Below are 27,866 nucleotides of genomic sequence, written 5' to 3'. Positions count from 1 at the left end.
AGATAGTAATACTACGAGATAGTACGCAAAGCAGCTTTTTCAGTGAGTTTCAATGGTAGAGGAATACTATTTGTACAGTTGAAAGGGCTAAGTTTGTGGCATCACTGTTTTGTTTTATGAAATTAATTATGATATTCTTCAAGCCAATTCAACGAGCTTTACATTCGGCCCGACGGACATCACCCTTGATAAAACCATTTCAACTAGGGTTGCTCATGTATAGGAGGTGAAACATTGGTTGACTGGTGCAGAACCAACAACCTGGTCCTGAACGTCAACAAGACCAAGGAGATCATTGTCGACTTCAGGAGGCACCAGTCCAGCCACATACCACTCTTCATCACAGCAGTGGAGATGGTAAGCAGCACCAAGTTCTTATGGTCCAGATAACTGACAATCTGACCTGGTCCCTGCACAAATGCACTTTTCGTGTCGGATGAAAAGAGCACAGCTTCCTACCCCCATTCTCACCACATTCTACAGAGCCTACTGACCAACTGCATCTCTGTCTGGACTGGAACCTGCAGTGCCTCAGACTGGAAGTCTCTCCAGAGAGTGGTGAGGACGGCGGAAAAGATCATCAGGACTCCTCTTCCTCCTATCCGGAAAATCGCAAAAAAGCCGCTGCCTGACCAGGGCTCAGAAAATCTGCAAAGACTCCTCCCACCCGCACCAAGGACTGTTTTCACTGCTGGACTCTGGAAAGAGGTTCCGCAGCCGCCGTGGCAGAACCTCCAGGTTCTGTAACAGCTTCTTCCCTCAGGCCATAAGACTCTTGAACGCATCATAATAATTCCCTCAATTCCCCCCCCCAAAACGGATTAACTCGCTGGAATATAAAGACAATATAACATACATCCATAAACCTGGATGCATATGCAAAAGTGCAATATATTTATCTGTATAGTAATCTATTTATTTATTTTTGTGTCATGATCCGTGGCCCGGATCATATTTTGTTATGTTCTGTTAGTTTTGGACTCCCTTCGATTCTGTTTGTGCACCTCTGGGTTTGTTTTAGTTTCCATGGGGATTAATTGGGTTCACCTGCCTCTGGTTAGTGGTCGGCATGCTCAGCTGCTGTCCACCACTAATCAGAGAGATATTTATTCACCTGGCTCGCCACGCTCACGCTGGCTTCTTTCTGTCAAGACGGGGGGGTCACAGATTACTGCGGGGTTCGTTCCCCCGGGATGCAGACGGACAACTCCGGACAAGGCGTGCAGGTAGGAACATGATTTATTCCTCAAAAATCGAAGAAGTACATAAAACAGAAAACAAGCCGAAGGGACAATGTGCCGATCGCACTGGACGCTAAAGCTAACACTTGGCATAGAGTAGAGATAAGGAATACCCACGTAACTGTGCCATGAAGCAAACAATGAAGCCAGACTGAGTGTGGCGAGCAAGGTGAATAAAACATGATCCGGGCCACGGATCATGACAGTCTGCACCTTATTGCTCTTTTATGCTGCACTACAACGAGCTAATGCAACGACATTTCGTTCTTATCTGTACTGTAAAGTTCAAATTTGAATGACAATAAAAGGAAGTCTAAGTCTAAGTCTCTAAGTCTAAGTATGCAGTACCCCCGCCACACCACAGGGGGGCAACGGCGAGGCATATGTGGCACAATGAAGCAGCAGTGGGGTGAGTAGAAGTAGACTACTCATTCAAACCAATCGACCATGAAAAAAAATCAAAATAAATTTGCGAAAATCTGACTTAACAACGACTGGACAAAAACAGACTTCTCGATAAGCAGCAACGACCGTAGAACTCCACATGTGTAAGCTTCATCATGAAACTTTGGTCAAAATCTTTGTCAGTAGATACACTATATTGCTAAAAGTAATTGGCCACCTGCCTTGACTCACATATGAACTTGAAGTGCCATCCCATTCCTAACCCATAGGGTTCAATATAATGTCGGTCCACCTTTTGCAGCTATTACAGCTTCAACTCCTCTGGGAAGGCTGTCCACAAGGTTGTGGAGTTTGGAGCGGGCCCCTTCCTCTTCCAACATGACTGTGCACCAGTTCACAAAGCAAGGTCCATAAAGACATGGATGACAGAGTCTGGTGTGGATGAACTTGACTGGCCTGCACAGAGTCCCGACCTGAACACTTTTGGGATGAATTAGAACGGAGACTGAGAGCCAGGCCTTCTCGACCAACATCAGTGTGTGACCTCACCAATGCGCTTTTGGAAGAATGGTGGAAAATTCCTATAAACACACTCCACAACCTTGTGTTGACGCTGTAATAGCTGCAAAAGGTGGACCGACATCATATTGAACCGTATGGGTTAGGAATGGGGTGGCACTTTCACGTTCATATGTGAGTCAAGGCAGGTGGCCAAATACTTTTGGCGATATAGTGTATTATACATACAAATATTTAGTTTGCTTTATATTGAAATTGCTGACTTTGTGATGTCTTTTGTATTAGTGGTCGTGTTGTTTTTTTTGTCTGCGATTAACTCTGGCGATCAAAGCCTGTTTAATACATGTAGCGCTAAATTTGACCAGTAGAGGGCAAAAACGCTACACCTTAGGTTTAATCGTGATAAGTCACATACATTGTGTGCAATGGTTGACGTGGATGTTTCATTTCTATACGCGTAAACATCTGTAGTTTATTGTGTGAATGTATTAACACTAAGCCTTGTATTTGATTTATGTAAAATACACAGTGGACAATTATTTATGTAAAATAAACAATGGTTGTGTGTTCATTTTATGTTTATAATCTCAGTCTTACAAACTTAAAAGAGGGAAGAAGTGTAAAGAAATAAAACTGAGGAAGGAAAATAATTAAAAAGAAGGAACGTTAATTCTCAAGAAAACTTCTGAAGCTTCTGTTTCTTCATGCTCTTAACTATCTGTCTAGCTGCATGCTCTTAACTATCAGTCGAGCTGCATGCTCTTAACTATCTGTCGAGCTGCACACGCTGGAAACGAGTAGCGAGGGCAGAACAATAAAGTTATTGACAGTGCAGAGTGAAAGCCGATGTGTTTACTTTGTAATCAAGTAAACTGTCTCAAAGGAATATAACCTGTGGAGGCACTTTCTGACAAAACATCCACATTTTGATGTCTAGACCCTGAGCCCTTCGGCTCTTGAAACTACGGCCCTCTTCATTATGAAGTTGAATAGCCCTGACTAACAGTATGCTGGTCCCTGTTCTTTTTGACATTTGTCTCATTGAAGGGTTGTGGTTTGAATAGTTGTTTGTTTTAGCTGAATTGAGCTTTTAGCAGCCATCCCTCTGTTTACATGACTGGTTAACAGTTACCAGTTTCTGGAACTTTCTAATAGTTGATATTCATAGTTAACATTGTGGAGCACAGCATCTGCAATATCTTGAGATTTGATATCAGGGAAATCTCACTTTTGAGTAGGATCCCTCTGCCCAGGTGTGGCACAACTTTAAACTGATTCCTAAATAAATAAGACAAGACAGGGTCATTACTGTAGTAAAAATTGCAGTAAAATAAATCCTATTATAGTTACAGCTGTGAGGAACTCACAGATTTCTTTCACATTCACCTCCAGGTACTGCTATCATAGTCCAGTATTCTGGTTCCTATTTTTGTACAGTTAACTATTTTCTATTCTGTTCTCTCGTCTTCTTAGCATTCGTGTGGCCCCTCTCCAGTTTATACCAAATCGAGTTTTCCCTGTGGAAGATCACGCTCTCCGTGGACAGACTTTATTTCACTCTATGTCCCTGTAACCGGGACCTGACCTAACCCGGACCCGATCAATTCCAGAAATGCAATACGTTCACAGAGACAATAAACAATATGCCCTAGGTTATATGAAGGTGAAATGTTTCCCGTTTGTTATACAGTTTGTAATTCCATCGGTCCTCTCTGTTCACAACACTTAAACTTAACAGCTTAAGTTACAACATCTGGGTAGTAAAACCTTTAAGCCTTTCTAGACTGAGCACACGGTCATTGCAGTAATTCAACCTGTAACGCGTGACAAGGCTCAAATGTTGCTACCACAATTCAGTTCATATATACAATAGCACATACTAGTGTTGTATTGGTACCGGTACCAAAAGTATTTCGGTACTTTTCTAAATAAAGGGGACCACAAAAAATTGCATTATTGGCTTTATTTTAACAAAAAATCTTAGGGTACATTAAACATATGTTTATTATTGCAAGTTCATCCTTAAATAAAATAGTGAATATACAAGACAACTTGTCTTTTATTAATAAGTAAGCAAACAAAGGCTCCTTATTTATTCTGCTGACATATGCAGTAACATATTGTGTCATTTATCATTCTATTATTTTGTCAAAATTATTAAGGACAAGTGGTAGAAAATGAATGATTAATCTACTTGTTCATTTACTGTTAATATCTGTTTACTTTCTCTTTTAACATGTTCTATCTACACTTCTGTTAAAATGTAATGATCACTTATTCTTCTGTTGTTTAAAACTTTACACTAGTTTTGGATGATACCACAAATTTGGGTATCAATCCGATACCAAGTAGTTACAGGATCATACATTGGTCATATTCAAAGTCCTCATGTGTCCAGGGACATATTTCCTGAGTTTATAAACATAACATACATTTAAAAAAAACGATGCTAAAAATATTGATGTAATCATAGTAGTATCGACTACATACGCTCCTGTACTTGGTATCATTACAGTGGATGTCAGGTGTAGATCCACCCATGGCGTTTGTTTACATTTTGACGGCGGTGAGCTCCAGTGTATAGTGAAGCATGTTTAGCTATGCCAAATTGCGTCCGTTCTCCCTTTTCTGTCTACACACTGTGTCTGCTTGTAAGTACTCTGTGATTGTGCGCTGCCGAACATGCTCCTCTGCTCGTAAACCAGCAATGACACGACGTGACGACGACGGGGGCGCGGGTGGAGGGGTGGACCCGTATTTTTCAGAGGCGGTATAGTACCGAATATGATTCATCAGTATCGCGGTACTATACCAATACTAGTATACCGTACAACCCTAGTACATACAGTACACTGTATACAGAGCACCTAAGTCAAGTATCAACATGTTTGAGGACTGCATCAACCTTCAGAGAAATAAACCAAAAGGTTTATGGTTTAAGTTTATTTGGAACATGCATACATCACCATTTCCAGTTTCTCTTTTCAACATGTTCGAAAAGGAGTAGGAAGAAGCAGAGCTTATTTAATCCTACCCCTTTTCAATTACATTGCAATTGCTAACAATCTTGTTCACTTCCTGTTGTCAATTTGTTCACATTATACTCCATAGATAATAACATTTAAAAAAAAAGAAAAAATAATAAGAAATAGTGAAGTAAGTTGTATGTCATATGCAGTAGTGTGATGAATAAGATTATCAATAAATTCAAAATGTTTATCATGGTTCTTCTTCTTTGTACTTTGTAAACACTTTGAGTTTAAAGCGTTTCTTAAACTTGATCATATGAGTACATTGTTTAGTTTCTTTGCTTAATCCATTCCATAATCTAATTCCATATATTGCACGAGAAGTTTTAAGTGTTGTTCGTGCATACAAATGTTTTAAATAACATTTTCTGATTCTCCTCTTTTGTTGAGAAGAATTGTTGTACATTCTTTGGTAGCAGGTTATAGTTTGATTTGTGCATCATTTTAGCTGTTTGCAAATTCACTACATCGTTGAATTTCAGTATTTTAGATTTAATAAATAAAGGGTTTGAATGTTCTCTATATCCAACATTATGTATTAATATAACTGACCTCTTTTGTAACACGGTTAGAGACTGGCACACACTTTTGTAGTTACTTGCCCATATTTCTGCACAATAACTCAATGTATTTTTTTGAACACTGGTAAGCCAAAAATGATTGACAGCTTCTTCGATACAACGTATAGCATGAGTCATGCCTTAAAATCCCCAGAACTAACAGAATAACAAACCACCGTGCCATGCATAAGTGATCACATATCGTGCCCATGCATAGGGAAAACATGCAAACTCCATGCAGAAATAGGCTTATGGATTCAAACTCTCATTCTTCTGTCTGTAAGGCCAACTTGTGAACCACAAGGCCACAGTGCTGCACTGGTAATATAGTCACTACTTATTTTGATAACATATAAAGAGGTTTATCAATTAATCAGTGACCATCCAGCAGTTTTTACAATGTATAATGAAAAGTAGACTACAGGAAGAGAAACATGGATGACGAGTAAATAAAGAAAACTATCAATGTTTTTCCAGACTGATTTAAAACATTGGGATCATGTGTACAGTGAAAATGATGTTGACAGAGCGTTTGGAAGTTTTCTACGGATTTACATGACCTTATATGACAAACATTGTCTCTTGAGACATTTCGCTAATAAGCAAACGAACAGAGTGTGTAATGTAAAAAACTGAAATGTAATCTATAGGTGTCATAATGGATGATAAAATTAACTGGAAATCTCAAGTGTCAACTTCAACACTGAATAAAAGAAAACATTTGCAGCTGAGATAGGCTTAAGCACCCCCCGCGACACCGAAAGGGACAAGCGGTAGAAAATGGATGGGTGGATGAATTTTAGAACAAAAATGACTCCGTACTGGGGTTGTACGTTATACCGGTATTAGTACAGTACCGCAATCCTGATGTATCATATTCGGTACTATACCGCCTCTAAAAAACACTGGTACCCCACCGCCCGTCGTCGTCACGTCCTGTCATTGCTGGTTCACGAGCAGAGGAGCATGTTCGGCAGCGCACAATCACGGAGTACTTACAAGCAGACACAGTGTGTAGACAGAAAAGGGAGAACGGACGCATTTTGGCTTAAAAACTAACGATAAAGATGACGTTATAACACTGGAACACCCTCAGGAAGAGGTGCTTTAAGACATGGCTAGCTAGCTAGCAGCTGAAGTCCATCCACAGTCTGCAGTGTTGTAGCTACTTCTAAATCACTAATCCTCACCTCCATGGCGTCTAATGTATGATCTTGTAACGACTTGGTATCGGATTGATACCTAAATTTGTGGTATCATCCAAAATGTATGTAAAGCATCCAAATAACAGAAGAATAAGTGATTATTACATTTTAACAGAAGTGTAGATAGAACATGTTGAAAGAGAAAGTAAGCAGATATTAACAGTAAATCAACAAGTAGATTAATAATTCATTTTCTACCACTTGTCCTTAATAATGTTGACAAAGTAATAGAATGGAAAATGACACAATATGTTACTGCATATGTCAGCAGACTAAATTAGGAGCCTTTGTTTGCTTACTTACTAGTAAAAGTAAGTACGTGAAAAAGTGCAATATATTGATCTGTACAGTAATCTATTTATATATATTTATTTATTTTATATATATATTATTTATATGTATTTATTTATTTATATATACACCTTATTGCTTTTTTATCCTGCACTACCATGGGCTTATGTAATGAAATTTTGTTCTTATCTGTGCTGTAAAGTTCAAATTTGAATGACAATAAAAAGGAAGTCTAAGTCTAAAAGACAAGTTGTCTTGTATGTTCACTATTTTATATAAGGAAAAACGTGCAATAAGAAACACATGTTTAATCCACCCTAAGATTTTTTTGTGAAAATAAAGCCAATAATGCATACCGGTACCAAAATATTGGTATCGAGACAACACTACTCCGTACTGTTCTCTGGTGTTATCATATCTGCATTATTGTGTGGGGACTAACTAATGTACACTTCATTCACTAACTGTATTACGAGAAATGCAAGTGATGATTAAACAAATATGAATATTTGGTTTGAATACTGTAATTATATGGCCTAAGACTCCTGAATACAGGACAAACAGCAGGAAAAAGACTAATAAACAGGTTTCACAACCTTACAGTTATCATGCCAGCACACATTCTACTCTCCTGACACACACAACACAAATAAACAATCCATGTTTCAGGAGCTTCTTTTTAAGGCAAGTAACACAGATTTAAAAAAAATATGTGAAGGCCAATGTTATTATTATTGTTTTCTACAGAGAGACTCACCATTGTCTGCGGACACCATAAAGGTGTTCGGGGTTGTATCTCTTCCAGTACCGCCGTTTTCAAACGCACCGTATCCTTCATTGTCCTGAAGCTGCCAGTTGAGACCAAACAGGTGCATCGCTGCAACAAAAGTGGCCAGAGAGAAAACGACAGAAAGGAACAGATGTAAGTCAACCATAAAATGAACAGAAAGCAACAACTGACATCAGGAACACTTTTTTTTTTTGTCCTGTCCAGCCACTCAGGCAAATCATATTGTTGATGTAGATGCCCGTATCTGCTGTGGGATACTTCTCCTGTTGCCTTATTTGTATTGGACTTTATTAAATGGATTTATTTTCAAGTTTGGCATAGCCAGAGGGGATAGATAGAGAACAAAAGGAAGACTGAGGGGGATCATCAGGAACACTTAAACAGGAATCAAATAATGACGCAATAATCAATAGGGAAATCTGGAAAGTAGTAGAAAAGTGTCTATTTTGGTCACCAACACACTAAGGTTGTCCCGATACCAATATTTTGGTACCGGTACCTGTACCAAAATTATTTTGATACTTTTCGATACTTTTCTAAATAAAGGGGACCACATAAAATGTCATTATTGGCTTTATTTTAACAAAATCTGAGGGTACATTAAACATGTTTCTTATTGCAAGTTTGTCCTTAAATAATAAAGTGAACATACAAGACAACTTGTCTTTTAGTAGTGAGTAAGCAAACAAAGACTCCTAATTTAGTCTGCTGACATATGCAGTAACATATTGTGTCATTTATCATTCTATTATTTTGTCAACATTATTAAGGACAAGTGGTAGAAAATGGATTATTAATCTACTTGTTCATTTACTGTTAATATCTGCTTACTTTCTCTTTTTAACAAGTTCTATCTACACTTCTGTTAAAATGTAATAATCACTTATTCTTCTGTTGATAGATACGTTACATTAGTTTTGGATGATACCACAAATTTAGGTGTCAATCCGATACCAAGTAGTTACAGGATCATACATTGGTCATATTCAAAGTCCTCATGTGTCCAGGGACATATTTCCTGAGTTTATAAACAAAATAAACATTTTTTAAAAACGAAAGATGTTGTGATGCCAAAAAATATCGACGTAATCAGAGTAGTATCGAGTAGATACCAAGTACAGGAGCGTATCATTACAGTGGATGTCATGTGGAGATCCACCAATGGCGTTTGTTTACATTGTGACTCCGGTGAGCTACGGTGTGTAGTGAAGCATGTTTAGCTATTCCTCGTCCTGCAGGGATGATACTTGTAAGAAACGTACTTTATTTGTCGCCATGGAGGCGAGGATTAGTGATTTAGAAGTAGCTAAAACACTGCAGACTGGGGATGAACTTTAGCCGCTAGCTAGCTAGCCATGTCTTAAAGCACCTCTTCCTGAGGGTGTTTCAGTGTTATAACTTCACCTTTATCGTTAGTTTTTAAGCCAAAATGCGTCCGTTCTCCCTTTTCTGTCTACACACTGTGTCTGCTTGTAAGTACTCTGTGATTGTGCGCTGCCGAACATGCTCTTCTGCTCGTAAAGCAGCAATGATGTGATGTGACGACGACGGGGGCTGGGGGCTGGGGGACCAGTACTTTTCAGAGGCGGTATAGTACCGAATATGATTCATTAGTATCGCGGTACTATACTAATACTGGTATACCGTACAACCCTACAACACACAAATATGTCTGTGTTACATTGACACAGACATGTACAGTGGTACGAGGGATTTTTTAAGACGTACTTTTCATATGAGTTGATTGTTAACAACATTTTTGCACCACTTTTTATATTCCGTCTCAGATAGGGTTGCAGCTGTCGATTATTTATATACACTATATTGCCAAAAGTATTCGGCCCCCCCATCCAAATGATCAGAATCTGGTGTCCTAATCACTTGGCCCGGCCACAGGTGTATAAAATCAAGCACTTAGGCAAACATTTGTGAAAGAATGGGCTGCTCTCAGTGATTTCCAGTGTGGAACTGTCATAGGAGGCCACCTGTGCAACAAATCCTAAATGTTCCAAATTCAACTGTCAACTTTATTATAAGAAAATGGAAGAGTTTGGGAACAACAGCAACTTAGCCACCAAGTGGTAGGCCACGTAAACTGACAGAGAGGGGTCAGCGGATGCTGATGCGCGAAGTGCAAAGACTTTCTGCACAGTCAGTTGCTACATAGCTCCAAACTTCATGTGACCTTCCAATTAGCCCACGTACAGTATGCAGAGAGCTTCATAGAATGGGTTTCCATGGCCGGGCAGCTGCATCTAAGCCATACATCACCAAGTCCAATGCAAAGCATCGGATGCAGTGGTGTAAAGCACGTCGCGACTGGACTCTAGAGCAGTGGAGACGCCTTCTCTGGAGTGATGAATCACGCTTTTCCATCCGGCAATCTGATGGACAAGGCTGGGTTTGGAGGTTGCCAGGAGAACGCTACATTTCAGACTGCATTGTGCCGAGTGTGAAATTTGGTGGAAGAGGAATTATGTTGTGGGGTTGTTTTTCAGGAGTTGGGCTTGGCCCCTTACTTCCAGTGAAAGGAACTTTGAATGCTCCAGGGTACCAAAACATTTTGGACAATTCCATGCTCCCAACCTTGTGGGAACAGTCTGGAGCGGGCCTCTTCCTCTTCCAACATGACTGTGCACCAGTGCACAAAGCAAGATCCATAAAGACATGGATGACAGATACTGGTGTGGATTAACTTGACTGGCTTGCACAGAGTCCTGACCTGAACCCCATAGAACACCACCAGGCCTTCTCAACCAACGTCAGTGTGTGACCTCACCAATGCGCTTTTGGAAGAATGGTGGAAAATTCCTATAAACACACTCCGCAACCTTGTGGACAGCCTTCCCAGAAGAGTTGAAGCTGTAATAGCTGCAAAAGGTGGACCGACATCATATCGAACCCTATGGGTTAGGAATGGGATGGCACTTCAAGTTCATATGTGAGTCAAGGCAGGCGGCCAAATACTTTTGGCAATATAGTGTACATATTTATGAATTCATTGAGTATTTTGATCGATTAATCAAGTAATTGGATAAAACACACTTTATAATGTCAATGTGTATTTTTAGTAGTTAAAATAAACAAATATTTGTCTACATTTTTTGCATTATTAATTTGGAGTAATAATATTTGCATTAATAAAATAAGAAATAAAACTGTTCACCACCAGTGTTTCGAATTACGGCATTATATGATATAGGCGTTTCTAACTTATTAACTTGTTATTTTGACTAACAATGACAAACAACTTGTATTGCTGATAACATTCAGAAGCAATCATTGAAGAAAGTGGCCTGCACTTACAAACACACATAGGTAGGTGTGTGTGTGTGTGTGTGTGTGTGTGTGTGTGTGTGTGTGTGTGTGTCAGATGTGTGGATCAGACTATCAGGAAATAAATGTCATTCTGTATTGGAAAATCAATGATTCCAGACCCCCTCAGTCACAGCAACTAAATGTCTGAGCGCGTCTTCAACAAGTGTCGAGAGCGAGAGGCTCTTCAGCACAGCCTCCATTATTATCCGTGGAAGGAGGAGCAGACTGACAGCTGAAAAGTTCATCTGTCTGAAGAACAATCTGGCCCTCATCTTGAAGTGACTACATTTATGTTAAATGCGTGAGTGCCTTAAGAGGGCAGAAACTGTGTTCCATTGTACATTTTCAAGTGGATATGCTATCATTCCTATGGTAACTCATCATTATAAGGTGTATTTTTGCAGTGGTACGCAAACTCCATTTAGTATTACGCCAAATAATCACTTAATTAAATGTCCAAACACAGTGTTACTGTTTAAACTGTGTGTATTGTTACACTGGACAAAAATAGTAAATATAGATGTTAAATAAAACCTCTACCTCCTTTTTAATGAACATCTAGGCCTGCACGCTACTGCACGTTATCGTCGGTCATGATAGTGGTATTTGGAGAGCCAGGTGTTTCTTGGGGTGGTACTTAAATTGAGAACCACAGTTCGACATTGAGTGTGAAGTATCTCATTGTACACTGGACTTATTATTACAAACCCCAAAACCAGTGAAGTTGGCACGTTGTGTAAATTCTTAAATAAAAACAAAATACAATGATTTGCAAATCCTTTCCAACCTATATTAAATTTAATATAATACAAAGACAAGATATTTAACGTTCGAACTGGTAAACTTTGTTATTTTTTGAATAGATTAGCTCATTTGGAATTTGATGCCTGCAACATGTTTCAAAAAAGCTGGCACACGTGTTTTCTTTTTTTTTTTATGAATTACAAATATTAAATCAAAGCTGCAAACAGCGATGGACGGGACCGACTTTGATGGCTCATAAAATCCAAACCAGAGCAGTGATTAAAACTCTTTCATCAACTTTTAATCAGAAGGGTTCAATCTCTCTCCTGTGCTAATTTGAAGCCAACACGACAAACGCGCTCAGAGGAGATAATGTTTGAAAAAAGGTGACTGTTTTTACACAACTTTTGTTTTGAATGGGGAATTGCAAACTTCCTGTTGATTTTTGCTGGGCGTTGTCAGTGTATGAAATATAGGTCTAAGTGAGACCTACATAGAGGTTTTTAGGAATGTCTCTATGACATTCCTACTGGGAGTTACAGGCAGTTTTGTCTGTGTTTTCCTCCTAGGGGGCGCTAGAGCGCAATTTTGAGTTTTGGGGTTTGGTTTTTTGATTAGATCGCAATTTTCGCCAGTCCTGATGTGTGTGTCCAATTTGGTGAGTTTTGAAGCATGTTAAGGGGGTCAAATTACAGCTCAATGAAGCGGCAGTATAATAATAAAACGCTAGAACTATTAGGGACTCGGTCCCTAATAAACGTAAATAAAAGAAAGTAAGTACATTTTATTTATAAAGGGCTTTTCACAGATACAATCACAAAGTGCTGTACAAAACATAGGTGAAGCAAAACAACAATTAAATTAAAATAACAGGGGCAACAACATAAAAAGGATACAATGTGTATTAAAAATTATAGTTAAAACGTGCATTAAACTAAAAGCTTTACTAAAAAGAGAACATTTCAAATGTTTCTTAAAAGTGTCAACACAGTCAAGAGCACAGAGGGACTGGTGCAAGTTGTTCCAGAGTCTGGGAGCTATAGCCTGGAATGCCAGGTCTCCACAGGTTTTAAAACAAGTTTTTGGGATATTTAGTAGACCCTGGCCTGAAGACCGGAGGCTGCGCCCTGAAGAGTAGGGGCGTAGCAAGTCAGTGATGTACTGAGGGGCCCCTCCATGCAATGCGGAAATTAACTGGAAGCCAATGAAGACTGGATAAAACGGGGGTGATATGGGCTGTTCTGGTTGCACCAGTCAAAAGTCTGGCAGATGCATTTTGTAACGTCTGAAGTCTCTTTAGCGTTGACTTGTTGAAAAGAGTAAAAAGAGAATTGCAATAGTCAATACAAGACGAAATGAACGTGTGAATGATTATTTCGAGATCCAAAAAGTCTGCTTACAGCGGTGTCAATAGGAGCGCCACTAATCCGCCCATAAAATCCGATAAGTAACCATTCAAAAAGCGCCAACAATACTCCATTTACATTTCTTGACTTGGATATTAACCAAGTATTAGTGATATTAATATTATAAGCGCTAACGCTGACAAACTATTTATAGCGGCGCCGTGATCACTTCCTGTTTGCCGATGTTTACATCATCGACTGATCCGCTGTTTCCTCGCTTCCCTGCTCCCTGTAAGTTTGTTGTCAATCATAAATCATGCATCTCACATACAAAGTAGATGGCTGAAGATAAAAACCCCGTTTCCATATGAGTTGGGAAATGGTGTTAGATGTAAATATAAACAGAATACAATGATTTGCAAATCCTTTTCAACCCATATTCAACTGAATGCACTACAAAGACAAGATATTAGATGTTCAAACTCTTAAACTTTTTTTTTTCAAATAATAATTAACTTATAATTTCATGGCTGCAACACGTGACAAAGTAGTTGGGAAAGGGCATGTTCACCACTGTGTTACATGGCCTTTCCTTTTAACAACACTCGGTAAACGTTTGGGAACTGAGGAGACCCATTTTTTAAGCTTCTCAGGTGGAATTATTTCCCATCCTTGCTTGATGTACAGCTTAAGTTGTTCAACAGTCCGGGGGTCTCCGTTGTGGTATTTTAGGCTTCATAATGCGCCACACATTTTCAATGGGAGACAGGTCTGGACTACAGGCAGGCCAGTCTAGTACCAACAACTCTTTTACTATGAAGCCACGTTGATGTAACACGTGGCTTGGCATTGTCTTGCTGAAATAAGCAGGGGCGTCCATGGTAACGTTGCTTGGATGGCAACATATGTTGCTCCAAAACCTGTATGTACCTTTCAGCATTAATGGCGCCTTCACAGATGTGTAAGTTTGTCTTGGGCACTAATACACCCCCATACCATCACAGATGCTGGCTTTTCAACTTTGCGCCTATAACAATCTGTATGGTTCTTTTCCTCTTTGGTCCGTAGGACACGACATCCACAGTTTCCAAAAACAATTTGAAATGTGTACTCGTCAGACCACAGAACACTTTTCCACTTTGTATCAGTCCATCTTAGATGAGCTCAGGCCCAGCGAAGCCGACGGCGTTTCTGGGTGTTGTTGTTAAACGGTTTTCGCCTTGCATAGGAGAGTTTTAACTTGCACTTAAAGATGTAGCAACCAACTGTAGTTACTGACAGTGGGTTTCTGAAGTGTTCCTGAGCCCATGTGGTGACATCCTTTACACACTGATGTCGCTTGTTGATGCAGTAAACCTGAGGGATCGAAGTTCACAGGCCTGCTTACGTGCAGTGATTTCTCCATATTCTCTGAACCCTTTGATGATATTACGAACCGTAGATGGTGAAATTCCTAAATTTCTTGCAATAGCTGGTTGAGAAAGGTTTTTCTTAAACTGTTCAACAACTTGCTCACGCATTTGTTGACAAAGTGGTGACCCTCGCCCCATCCTTGTTTGTGAATGACTGAGCATTTCATGGAATGTACTTTTATACCCAATCATGACACCCACCTGTTCCCAATTTGCCTGTTCACCTGTGGGATGTTCTAAATAAGTGTTTGATGAGCATTCCTCAACTTTATCAGTATTTATTGCCACCTTTCCCAACTTCTTTGTCACGTGTTGATGGCATCAAATTCTAAAGTTAATGATTATTTGCAAAAAAAAAAATGTTTATCAGTTTGAACATCAAATATGTTGTCTTTGTTTGTTGTCTTTGTTTTTTTTGTTGATTTGCAAATCATTGTATTCCGCTTATATTTACATCTAACACAATTTCCCAACTCATATGCAAACGGGTTTGTATAATCTGACAAGTTGGGACACTGACAGCCATTTAGGATTTGGAACTGGCACTTGTTCCACCCCTCCCTTACAGTCTGCAGTGAGCAGAAGTGAACGGCTCCCATATGCTCCATTGTAAGCAAACTTTTGATCAAATTTATTTAATACTTAGAATGCATTAAAAAGAAATCCTACCTTTCATAATGATTGTGAAAAATTCCCCAAAAAGTGCAGTTCCCTTTTAAAACTGAGGTACAAGACATACCAAATATTGATTATGGCCTATCGTTACACCAAAGTATCATGTAACGGCATACAAAGCCATTGTCAATTGTCCTAAAATGATTAGACTAATATTATTATATTACCAAGGACAGAGCTTCCCCTCTTAATTATGCCTAGAACACACACAGAGTACCAGGGGACAGAAGGGAATCACAAAGCTGCAATTATGTATGTTTTGAGTTTGATAGTGAGCGTGTGACGAGGCTTCTTATATCTAAGAACAAGTTGATAACATTAACTGCAACCATGAGAAACAGTCACCCGTTTCTGTTGACTGGAAGAAGCTTTGAGAAACCGTGAACTGGACTCCTCACAGTACGCAGATTAAAGTGAGAGTCAAGGACCAATTATTGATGCAACATGGGGATATTTTGTGAGAGAAATCCCTGCCGCTGCCACACACCAAACGCAAACACACGGATTCTGCTAACACACCTCGCTGCCTCATTAAATTAGAGCCATGCTGTGCCAGTCCGATACCCAGAACACCCCCTGGTGTGCACAGGAGCTAAGGGTCATGGGAGAGAGCTATCTAATCGACAGGAGCAGTGTGCATGTGTGTGTCTCTGTGATGCTTTTGTGACATAACACAATGATTAATAGCTATGGTAAAAACCTATGTCGTATGTCTAACATGGACATAAAAGACAAAGAACCGCACTGTCTAATGTCCAAGTCCTGAATTGATCCATTATTATTCAATATCCTGCATTGTTTAAACATAATACATTTGCAAATTTTTTACTCCAGATTTTTAATTTATTTACTTTATCTAAATTAATATGTATCATTTATTCTAATTACATGTATTTCCTATTGCTTTATGCCAATATTTTAATATTTTTTTAATCTGTTCTATTAATATAGTATTATTGTTATTTATTGTTTATTTACCTAGGTCCGGGGTCGGCAACCCAGAACGTTGAAAGAGCCATATTGGACCAAAAATGCAAAAAACTAATCTGTCTGGAGCCGCAAAAAATGAAACGTCTTATAATGAAGGCAACACATGACGTAAGTGTCTATTTTAGCTATAATAGCCTACTATCAAAATGACTATGTGTCGCAGGCTGAAGCAAATCTTTGTTGACAGAAATGTTGAAATTTTATATTTATTCTACACATTTTTACAACTTTAGAAACCATTAGTAAATCAGAGGCTACTCAGAAGGTGAGATAACTCCTGGAAATTACCGGCTTTTAATGGCCAAAGGTATAGATGTGTGTGTCCAAGTTAAAGGAAAGGGCGGGCTGTCTTCTTTTAATAGATTTATTACAATCTTTGGCAAGCTAGGTAATGTTTGCTGTGGTCTGGAACAACATGGCACACAAACACCTATCTGAAATGCAGCCAAGATAACGTGTCATGAGACATGCACAACTAAATTATATACAAAGAGGATAAAAGTAAAGGAAATTAAATGAGCTCAAATATACCTACAAATGAGGCATAATGCTGCTATATGTACTTACAGCTAGCCTAAATAGCATGTTAGCATCGATTAGCTTGCAGTCATGCAGTGACCAAATATGCCTGATTAGCACTCCAGCAAGTCAATAACATCAACAAAGTGCACATTTGTGCATTCACGCACAGTATAAAACGTTTGGTGGACACAATGAGACCAATGAGTGAAAGATTTTACATGTAAACAAACTGTTACGTCACAGTCCATACTATGGTGAGTTCTAGAACCGTCGAAATTAGTAGGACAAAACGATGTCCACCAAATAGTCTCATCAGTGAAGCATACACACAAACATATTAAACAGTGGTAGTTCTAACAATTGGGAAGTTTTGTGTCATGTTTGTCCTCAAACAAAAAACATACTAAAACAAAAACATATTTTTTCCCCCCATCTTTTTCCATTTCCAATCCTTTTTTAAAAAATGCTCCAGGGAGCCACTAGAGCGGCGCTGAAGATTCGCATGCGGCTCCAGAGCCGCGGGCTGCTGAACCCCGTTAACACTTAACACAACATTTCCCCCTTTTTTCGTTACTGCAGAATTTAACAACATTCTAAATGATTTTATCTCGCTATTAGAAAACGGTAACATTTGAACATAGGACGTGAACAACAAACTATCAGTAATTGCAAAGAAGATTCATTAGTATCGCGGTACTATACGAATACCGGTATACCGTACAACCCTACTATCTACTGTTTATTGGTTTGCAGGAATCCACTGCATTTACTACTGTGATAAACTATTTTTGATTTTATGGTCTTTTACTGTTGCTATTTAACAATTGCTTGCCGTAGTTTTTAACGGTCATTTTTTTTTACAGTTATGCAACACAAATAAACCACGGTTCAACAAGTTTTCTCTGAATGCTCCTTTCTTAGGGGCTAATTCTGTTCTCCATCCATCCATCCATTTTCTTCCGCTTATCAAAGGTCGGGTCATGGGGGCAGCAGCCTAAGCAGGGAAGCTCAGACTTCCCTCTCCCCAGCCACTTTGTCCAGCTCTTCCCGGGGGATCCCGAGGCGTTAGACATAGTCTTCCCAACGTGTCCTGGGTCTTCCCCGTGGCCTCCTACCGGTCGGACATGCCCTAAACACCTCTCTAGGGAGGTGTTGGGTGGCATCCTGACCAGATGCCCGAACCACCTCATCTGGCTCCTCTCGATGTGGAGGAGCAGCGGCTTTACTTTGAGCTCCTCCCGGATGACAGAGCTTCTCACCCTATCTCTAAGGGAGAGACCCGCCACCCGGCGGAGGAAACTCATTTGGGCCGCTTGTACCCGTGATCTTGTCCTTTCGGTCATAACCCAAAGCTCATGACTATAGGTGAGGATGGGAACGTAGATCGACCGATAAATTGAGAGCTTTGCCTTCCGGCTCAGCTACTTCTTCACCACAACGGATCGATACAGCGTCCGCATTACTGAAGACGCCGCACCGATCCGCCTGTCGATCTCACGATCCACTCTTCCCTTACTCATGAACAAGACTCCGAGGTACTTGAACTCTTCCACTTGGGACAGGGTCTCCTCCCCAACCCGGAGATGGCACTCCACCCTTTTCCGGGCGATCTGATCTGATCCCTGGTCTGATCTGATCCAGGGATCAGACAAAGAGCAGCTCGAAGACTTCTAATTCTGTTCTTATACCCTAAAATGTTTGAACTAAATTACATTTTCTGCCATCGATTCATGCTCTACTAGTAAAAACAGTTGGAGGAGAATTTCCTCCAACCATGCCTGAGTTAACAGCCAAATCACGAACGACTAAGACTGAGGCCCGGAGAAAGAAAAAAAGACTGCTTATCTGATGGGCTGATACCACAGTGAAACAAATCCCGTATCAAGAAAGGTAACATATTTAATTCATAAAGGATGAAAATAAAGGTGAGGAAAAGTATAAAGCTGAGACAGGGGTGCGAGAGATGTGACGGACTTACCAATGCAGTAACACAGCAGGACAGACAGCAGTAAAGACAATCCTACTGCACTGAGGGCTGTACACCTGAAACAGAAACATTCATATTTCTACTTTAGGTTTTGGTTGACTTGTGTTTTTTTTTTTTTTTTAAGTAATTCTAATGAGTGAAATAACATCAGCTTGCATGTCATACCAATGTGTACTTCAAAATAGCTGTCAGAATGCAGTTTTTTGTATTACTAAGATCTAGACCAGTGTTTTTCAACCCCTGTGCCACGTGAGATACAGTCTGGTGTGTCGTGGGAGATTATCTAATTTCACCTATTTGGGTTAAATATATTTTTTGCAAACCAGTAATCATAGTCTGCAAATGATGTGTTGTTGTTGAGTGTCTGTGCTGTCTAGAGCTCGGCAGAGTAACCGTTTAATACTCTTCCATATCAGTAGGTGGCAGCCGGTAGCTAATTGCTTTGTAGATGTCAGAAACGGCGGGAGGCAGTGTGCAGGTAAAAAAAAAGTGTCTAATGCTTAAACCAAAAATAAACAAAAGGTGAGTGCCCCTAAGAAAAGGCATTGAAGCTTAGAGAAGGCTATGCAGAACGAAACTAAAACTGAACTGGCTACAAAGTAAACAAAAACAGAATGCTGGATGACAGCAAAGACTTACTGTGGAGCAAAGACGGCGTCCACAAAGTACATCCGAACATGACATGACAGTCAACAATGTCCCCACAAAGAAGGATGAAAACAACTGAAATATTCTTGATTGCTAAAACAAAGTAGTTGAGGGAAATATCGCTCAAAGGAAAACATGAAACTGCTACAGGAAAATAACAAAAAAAGAGAAAAAGCCACCAAAATAGGAGCGCAAGACAAGAACTAAAACACTACACACTGGAAAACTGCAAAAAGCTCAAAATAAGTCAGGGCGTGATGTGACAGGTCGCGACAGTACACCTACTTTGAGACAAGAGCTATAGTGATGCATGCTTGGTTATGCTTTAAAGTCGTATCCAACAATTGCGACAACGACTCTTTACTGTCAACTGAGTTTCATTTTTTAATGATTTCTGCCGGTGGTGTGCCTTCGGATTTTTTCAACGCAAAAAATGTGCCTTGGCTCAAAAAAGGTTGAAAAACACTGATCTAGACTGACTAAGATACCAGGGTTTCACAGCCTTGATGGAAGTTTAAAGTAGCAGTAAAGTGGAAAAACAAGTTGACTTATATGCCTATATTACCCGTTTGTTTTACTATGGTTTATAATGGTTAGTTAGGATGCGAGTGTCACAATAAAGCAGCATTCGGCTAACAGTCGGCTTCTAAACCTCATTGCTCATCCTCTTTGTGTTGGGACTCAATAATATAAGGTCCTGGATCATATTTGTTTCCCAAAGTAATTGTTGGCTCTCACAAAGTCTGCTTGATTAGCATTGTTGTCGATGAGGAAGGGATCTTTGGTTCCTAGCGCCACATCACGCGATCACGTGACTTGCTTTCTCATCTCTTGGGAATCTCCGTAAGATTGATACTATTTTGATCATATCTATTTATTTCCAAACTTTGGAAGTCTTTTGGTGTCATAAATGAGATACATATGAGAAGAGCTTCAATATGGAGGCAACTTGTTTTTCCACTCTACTGGTACTTTAAGTTGCAAAAAATGTGGTTCTTCACTGACTTACAGTGGGAAAACTAAGTATTTATTCATTTATAGCAGGGGTGTCAAACTCATTTGAGCTCAGGGGCTGCATGGAGGAAAATCTGTGCCGGACTATTAAAATCATGGCATTAAAAAAAAAAAAAAAAAGACAGCTTCAAAGTGTTTTCTTTGTCTTACTTTGGCCAAAAATAGAACAAACACATTCTGAAAATATTACAATAAAAATATAGAAAAAAACAAAACAGCAGCGGTAAAGTTTAGATCAGTGGTTCTTAACCTGGGTTCGATCGAACCCTAGGGGTTCGGTGAGTCGGCCTCAGGGGTTCGGCGGACCCTCCGCCGTGGAGGTCAAGACACACCCGACTCATCATGTAAATAAAAAATTCTCCCTATCGACGTATTATGGATACCCCCAAACAATGTTCCCTCTAATTTTCCATATGCGTGAGCAAACGTAAAAACTCCTTGAGCATTCAGTGGAGCACATGTGAGAGACGTCAGACGTGCACATGCACTGTGGTCACACCAGCAGCACACCTGTCCCAAACCTGACTAAATAACACGTTACATGTTTTATTATTATAATCAAAAGACAGCAGTCATTTCCATTAGATCATTTTCTAATATAAGTGTTTTGGCCCACGTACAATAACAATAACAAAATATATTGTTTTTCATGAGCTGTGCACTAGTATTGTATGTCTGGGTGGGGTTCCTGCTTTGGAAATAATTTGCACCCCTTTCAGATATCGCATTTAGTTCCCACTAAAACATTCACATGTTGCACAATGAGATGTAAACATGGGACATGTGTACATTCCTGTAACTTTCTGTTTGTAAAATATATATTTATTAGTATTTCTTTAATATAATAACATCATTTCATGATTAATATTTATAAATTAAGATTATATTAAGAATTTTTTATTTTTTTTTCCACTAAAGAAGGGTTTGGTGAATGCGCAAATGAAACTGGTGGAGTTCGGTACCTCCAACAAGGTTAGGAACCACTGGTTTAGATCCATGAAGGAAGGAAAAAAGTGAATGAATGTTTATAACTGAATACATTTACAAATGCATAAAAATGTGTTTTATTTTGTATTATTTTTTTAAATGAATTACCGTATTTTTCGAAGTATAAGTCGAACCTGCCGAAAATGCATAATACAGAAGGGAAAAAACATATAAGTCGCACTGGAGTACAAGTCGCATTTTTGGGGGAAATTTATTTGATAAAACCCAACACCAAGAATAGACATTTGAAAGGCAATTTAAAATAAATAAACAATAGTGAACAACAGGCTGAATAAGTGTACGTTATATGAGGCATAAATAACCAACTGAGAACGTGCCTGGTATGTTAACGTAACATATTATGGTAAGAGTCATTCAAATAACTATAACATATAGAACATGCTATACGTTTACCAAACAATCTGTCACTCCTAATCGCTGAATCCCATGAAATCTTATACGTCTGGTCTCTTACGTGAATGAGCTAAATAATATTATTTGATATTTTACGGTAATGTGTTAATAATTTCACACATAAGTCGCTCCAGAGTATAAGTCGCACCCCCGGCCAAACTATGAAAAAAACTGCGACTTATAGTCCGAAAAATAGGGTAAGTAACGTTTATGACAACCTTTTTCCAAAAATATAGAATGTGAGATACAACAGGATGATGCATACATTTAAAATGTGTTTTCAAAATGCTTCCAAAAAAGTGGGACCCCATTTGTATGACTTGATGGCCAGTTTGAAAATCCCTAGCGCCAACACTGATGGAGTATTGGTGCGTGCCAAACAGCAGCAGGCGGCTGTGGCCTGTGGGCCAGTTCTAATACTAATCAAATATCATCCCGGGGGCCATAGCTCATTTGACTTTGACACTTTGGATTTAAAGGGGAAGCTTATGCAAAAGTAGGATATTTCACTCCATATAGGAATTAATGTAAAAAAAAAAGCCTAAAAAACAACATTTAATAAGGATTATACATGAATTTGTGTTAAGATTAAGTGAAATAAGTATTTGATGCTTTGGCAACCAGAAAGCATTCTGACTACCATAGATAGGTTTTTTGTTCATAAAGTACATAAATGATGTACTTTAAAGTCATTATGTGGATAGAAGAACCCTCAGAAACAGTCAAACCTCTATTTCACCGTCGGCAAGACCAAAGAGACTTCAAGGACCACATTAAACCACCGGAGACTGTTTATGTTTCACGTCGCTTGATGCATCCTTACCTCCATGAGCAGTACTTGGAGGATTTCTTAAACTTGAAGGCAGAGCGGGACAAGGTGTTTCTTGGCAACGGTCTGGTAGGAGGAGAGTACACTGAGCCCGTCGCCATCGTGTAGCCGGGCGTTGCTGTGGAGAAGAGAGGGGTGGTACCAGTTCCTGTCTTAAAAAGAAAGTGCCTGCAGACAAAGAAGAGAGGAACAATCAGGTACTCTATACCAGTGTTTTTCAACCACTGTGCCGTGAGATACAGTCTTATCTCATTTCACCTATTTGGGTTAAAACATTTTTTGCAAACCAGTAATTATAGTCTGCAAATGATGTGTTGTTAAGTGTCTGTGCTGTCTTGAGCTTGGCAGAGTAACCGTGTAATACTCTTCCATATCAGTAGGTGGCAGCAGGTAGCCAATTGCTTTGTAGATGTTGGAAACAGCGGGAGGCAGCATGCAGGTAAAAAGGTGTATAATGCTTAAACCAAAAATAAACAAAAGGTGAGTGCACCTAAGAAAAGACATTGAAGCTTAGGGAAGGCTATGCAGAACGAAAATAAAACTGAACTGGCTGCAAAGTAAACAAAAACAGAATGCTGGACGACAGCAAAGACTTACTGTGGAGCAAAGACGGCGTCCACAAAATACATCCGAACATGACGTGGCAATCAACAATGTCCCCACAAAGAAGGGTAAAAACAACTGAAATAGTCTTGATTGCTAAAAACAAAGCAGATGCGGGAACTATCGCTCAAAGGAAGACATGAAACTGCTACAGGAAAATACCAAAACAAGTGAAAAAGACACTAACATAGGAGTGCAAGACAAGAACTAAAACACTACACAGGAAAACACCGAAAAACTCAAAATAAGTCAGGGCGTGATGTGACAGGTGGTGACAGTACACCTACTTTGAGACAAGAGCTATAGTGATGCATGCTTGGTTATGGTTTAAAGTCATATCCAACAATTGCGACAACGACTTTTTACTGTCAACTGAGTTTTGTTTTTTAATGATTTCTGATGCCTCCGGATTTTTTCAACGCTATAACTGTGCCTTGGCTCAAAAATGTTTGGAAAATACTGCACTATACCACATACATTATGTAGTGGTTAGAGTGTCCGCCCTGAGATCGGTAGGCTGTGAGTTCAAACCCCGGCCGAGTCATACCAAAGATTAAATAAATGGGACCCATTACCTCCCTGCTTGACACTCAGCATCAAGGGTTGGAATTGGGGGTTAAATCACCAAAAATGATTCCCGGGCGCGGCCACTGCTGCTGCTCACTGCTCCCCTCACCTCCCAGGGGGTGATCAAGGGTGATGGGTCAAATGCAGAGAATAATTTCACCACACCTAGTGTCTGTGTGACAATGATTGGTACTTTAACTTTAACTCAATTGTCCTTCATTACTTGAGTCTGCAGCAGTAAACATTTGGAAACAATTGCAGTTTTAACTGAGTCAGTCATTTGAAAAAAATGAAATGCCCATGGATTAATGGGGATTTGACTTAGATTTAATTGGTATAACAATATATATATCCGTGACAATCTGTCCAAAAGTTGTATTTCCCTTTGAAGGTAGAATTTAAGAAGAACCACAGAGATGAAAATCACTGCAAAAACATGTACAGTAATTGCCCGGGTCGCAATGTCTAATTAATGGCACAGCTTTAGCTAATGAGCATCTGCAATTACAATTAGACGACTCTCTAACAAGGCTGTGTGATTAACAATTAGAACCGATTATAACGAGGGCCCCGCAATTAATACCTGCCTCGAGGCGGGTTGTGACAAGAGAGAGAGGAATGCGAGGAATTTGTTGGCAGCACTTGTGATTTTTAGCTGAAACGTGAAGAAAACGCCTGAAAACAAAGCTCCATGCACTGATAGAAATACACCAAGTGTTTCTAGTCACATTTTATGAATTTCAGCAGTCCGATTTAAGGACCAGTGCAACCAAACTCCTCCCTGAAATACAAAACCCAAAACCAGTGAAGTTGGCACGTTGTGTAAATGGCAAATAAAAACAGAATACAATGATTTGCAAATCCTTTTCAACCTATATTCAATTGAATAGACTGCAAAGACAAGATACTTAACGTTCGAACTAGTAAACTTTGTTATTTTTTGCAAATATTAGCTCATTTAGAATTTGATGCCTGCAACATGTTTCAAAAAAGCTGGCACGAGTGGCAAAAAAGACTGATAAAGTTGAGGAATGCTCATCAAACACTTTTTTGGAACATCCCACAGGTGAACAGGCCAATTGGGAACAGGTGGGTGCCATGATTGGGTATAAAAGCAGCTTCCATGAAATGCTCAGTCATTCACAAACAAGGATGGGGCGAGGGTCACCACTTTGTGAAGAAATGCGTGAACAAATTGTCCAAAAGTTTTAAGAACAATATTTCTCAACGAGCTATTGAAAGGAATTTAGGGATTTCACCATCTACGGTCCGTAATATCATCAAAAGGTTCAGAGAATCTGGAGAAAGGCCGAAAACCAACATTGAATGCCCGTGACCTTCGATCCCTCAGGCGGTACTGCATCAAAAAGCGACATCAGTGTGTAAAGGATATAACCACATGGGCTCAGGAACACTTCAGAAAACCACTGTCAGTAACTACAGTTTGTCGCTACATCTGTTAGTGCAAGTTAAAACTCTACTATGCAAAGCCAAAGCCATTTTCGTGTTTCTTTTATCATTTTAATACGTGTGGTGTACACTGCATCAAAACTTCAAGTGCAATAAACCGTATTTTCGGGACCATAAGGCGCACCGGATTATAAGGCGCACTGCCGATGAGCGGGTCTATTCAGGTCATTTTGATACAAAGGCACCCCGGATTATAGGGCGCATTAAAGGGGTCATATTATGATTTTTTTTCTAAATGTAAAACACTTCCTTGTGGTCTACATAACATGTACTGGTGGTTCTTTGCTCAAAATGTAGCATAGATTATGTTTTACAGATCATCTTCAAATTTTCAGGACTTATGCAGATCTCAAATACACATCAGCAGGTACCAGAAGGTAAGTAAAGTTGGTTTTGCATAATATTGGGAAACAAAACGCCAGATAATATAGGTGCCATTTTGCGGTCCTTACACACACACCATAGTAATACTTGTATATCTGACTACGGTAGCCGTCATGGGCCGACAAACCCTCAAGCGGTGCGGCTTCAAAGTCATACTAAAACATTTTGACCGATTTTTGAGTGCCGTGTGTAATGTTCTTTATTTTCAATGGAACATTTAAACTGTTGGTGTTGTTTACTGGCGTCATATTGCAGTTTACACGTATCTTGTATGAGAGACTGCCATCTACTGGTCACACTTATCATTACACCATGTACCAAATAAAATAGCTTAGAGGTCGGTAAGCACAACCATATTTATTCCGTTCATTAGGCGCACCGGGTTATAAGGCACACTGTCGATTTTTGAGAAAATGAAAGGATTTTAAGTGCGCCTTATAGTCCAAAAAATACGGTACATGTTTCGCCTTTCAGAGGCGCTGGACCTATTGTAGCCTCATGAGCACATTGGAAGCAAATCACTTTAGTCGATGGGAGAACATCAGATTTGACAGGGGACGCCCACATTTAAGGGTTGCGCCACCCAAAGCGCGCATCTTGGAGGAAGGTCTTCAAGGGGGAGAATGCCGGGCTTCCAAAATCTGTGAGGTTGCACAGCTTTTTTCACTTAAGCACATGGGAGAATAGAGCCCGAGGTGTATATTATTATTGTGCCCTCTACTGGTTGTCTTTTTGTATTTCCACCTTAGATTATTATATTTGTGGTGTGGGGTGGAGGAAGGAGACACACTTGCAGTTGCTCTCCGGTTATTGAGGTTTTTAAGCAATGAGACACCAGACTGTTCCTTTTCCTCTTTCCATGCATATCCATTGCACAGCTAGAACTTCCAGGGCTGCATTCTTTCCTTGTCCTCCTCCAGTAGCAGATATCACGGTCTAATGTTACTATCCCTGGTTTTGTGGTCAGTCATGCAAACTTTTTACCACCCTCCTACCATTCGAGTTGTGCCGCTCCTCCTGACTTTTTATTTTATCCAAGCCTTCATTTTAAAGTAAATTGTTTGTGCACGTTGCATTTATTGTGTCACCTTTAGTTCCAAGATACCTGCAAGTCCCACTGTTTTCTATTTTCTCTGAACTTTTGCCTTCTTCGTGGGCGAAGACATTAAAACATCTTATTTTTTGCCGACCTTGTTTACGTCTCTTCATGGAATCTAACCTAGAACCGAAACATTACACACAGTTCAGACCATTTTTCCACCCTGCTGACTGTCTGTATACAAAATAATGAAAGTAGTCAGTGGAATGTGATGGGTCAGGGCGACCAAAATCATCAGGGTATAATAGAATGGCATTTTTCCACTTGATGGAACGTCAGATGGCAGTAGGATGATAAATAGCCTTCTAGTCTTCTGTATAAGGTTCCACCACTTGCTGTTTTTTTTCCTCCCGAGATCACATTAACTAGAGTTTGGGACAAAACAGCACACACAAAGTAATTACTTAAAGTCTCTTTTCCCAAAAAAGTAATTTGATTAGTATCCACATTCCATCCATCCAGGTCGGGTCGTGGGGGCAGCAGCCGAAGTAGAGAAGCCCAGACTTGCCTCTCCCCAGCCACCTCGTACAGATCCTCCCAGGGGATTCCGAGGCGTTTCCAGGGCAGCCGGGAGACATAGTCTCTCCAACGTGTCCTGGGTCTTCCCCGTGGCCTCCTGCCAGTCGGACGTGCCCTAAATACCTCCCTAGGGAGGCGTCCAGGGGACATCCTGACCAAATGCCCGAAGCACCTAATCTGGCTCCTCTCGATGTGGAGGAGCAGCAGCTTTACTTTGAGCTCTTCCCGAATGACAGAGCTTCTCACCCTATCTCTGAGGGAGAGCCACCCGAGAAAGGAAACTAATTTCAGTCGCTTG

At 39.8% G+C, this 27,866-nt stretch overlaps 1 protein-coding gene across 11 annotated transcripts in view; it reads right to left on the bottom strand.

The window, feature by feature from the left end:
* tenm3 (teneurin transmembrane protein 3) overlaps positions 1-27,866 on the bottom strand; it is an 822,859-nt gene that overhangs the window by 272,799 nt on the left and 522,194 nt on the right. For all 11 annotated transcript variants that reach the window (XM_061988364.1, XM_061988365.1, XM_061988363.1 and 8 more), the window contains 3 exons: positions 22,921-23,094; positions 19,026-19,090; positions 8,008-8,127 (listed from right to left, as the gene is read on the bottom strand). In XM_061988364.1, coding sequence (XP_061844348.1) covers positions 8,008-8,127; positions 19,026-19,090; positions 22,921-23,094 — 359 coding nt within the window. The remainder of the gene's footprint in view (positions 1-8,007; positions 8,128-19,025; positions 19,091-22,920; positions 23,095-27,866) is intronic.

This window comes from Nerophis lumbriciformis, linkage group LG27, assembly GCF_033978685.3.
Source record: "Nerophis lumbriciformis linkage group LG27, RoL_Nlum_v2.1, whole genome shotgun sequence".
Taxonomy (NCBI): Eukaryota; Metazoa; Chordata; class Actinopteri; order Syngnathiformes; family Syngnathidae; genus Nerophis; species Nerophis lumbriciformis.
Note: the sequence above shows the minus strand (reverse complement) of the source record. Positions and strands in the feature narration are given on the sequence as shown.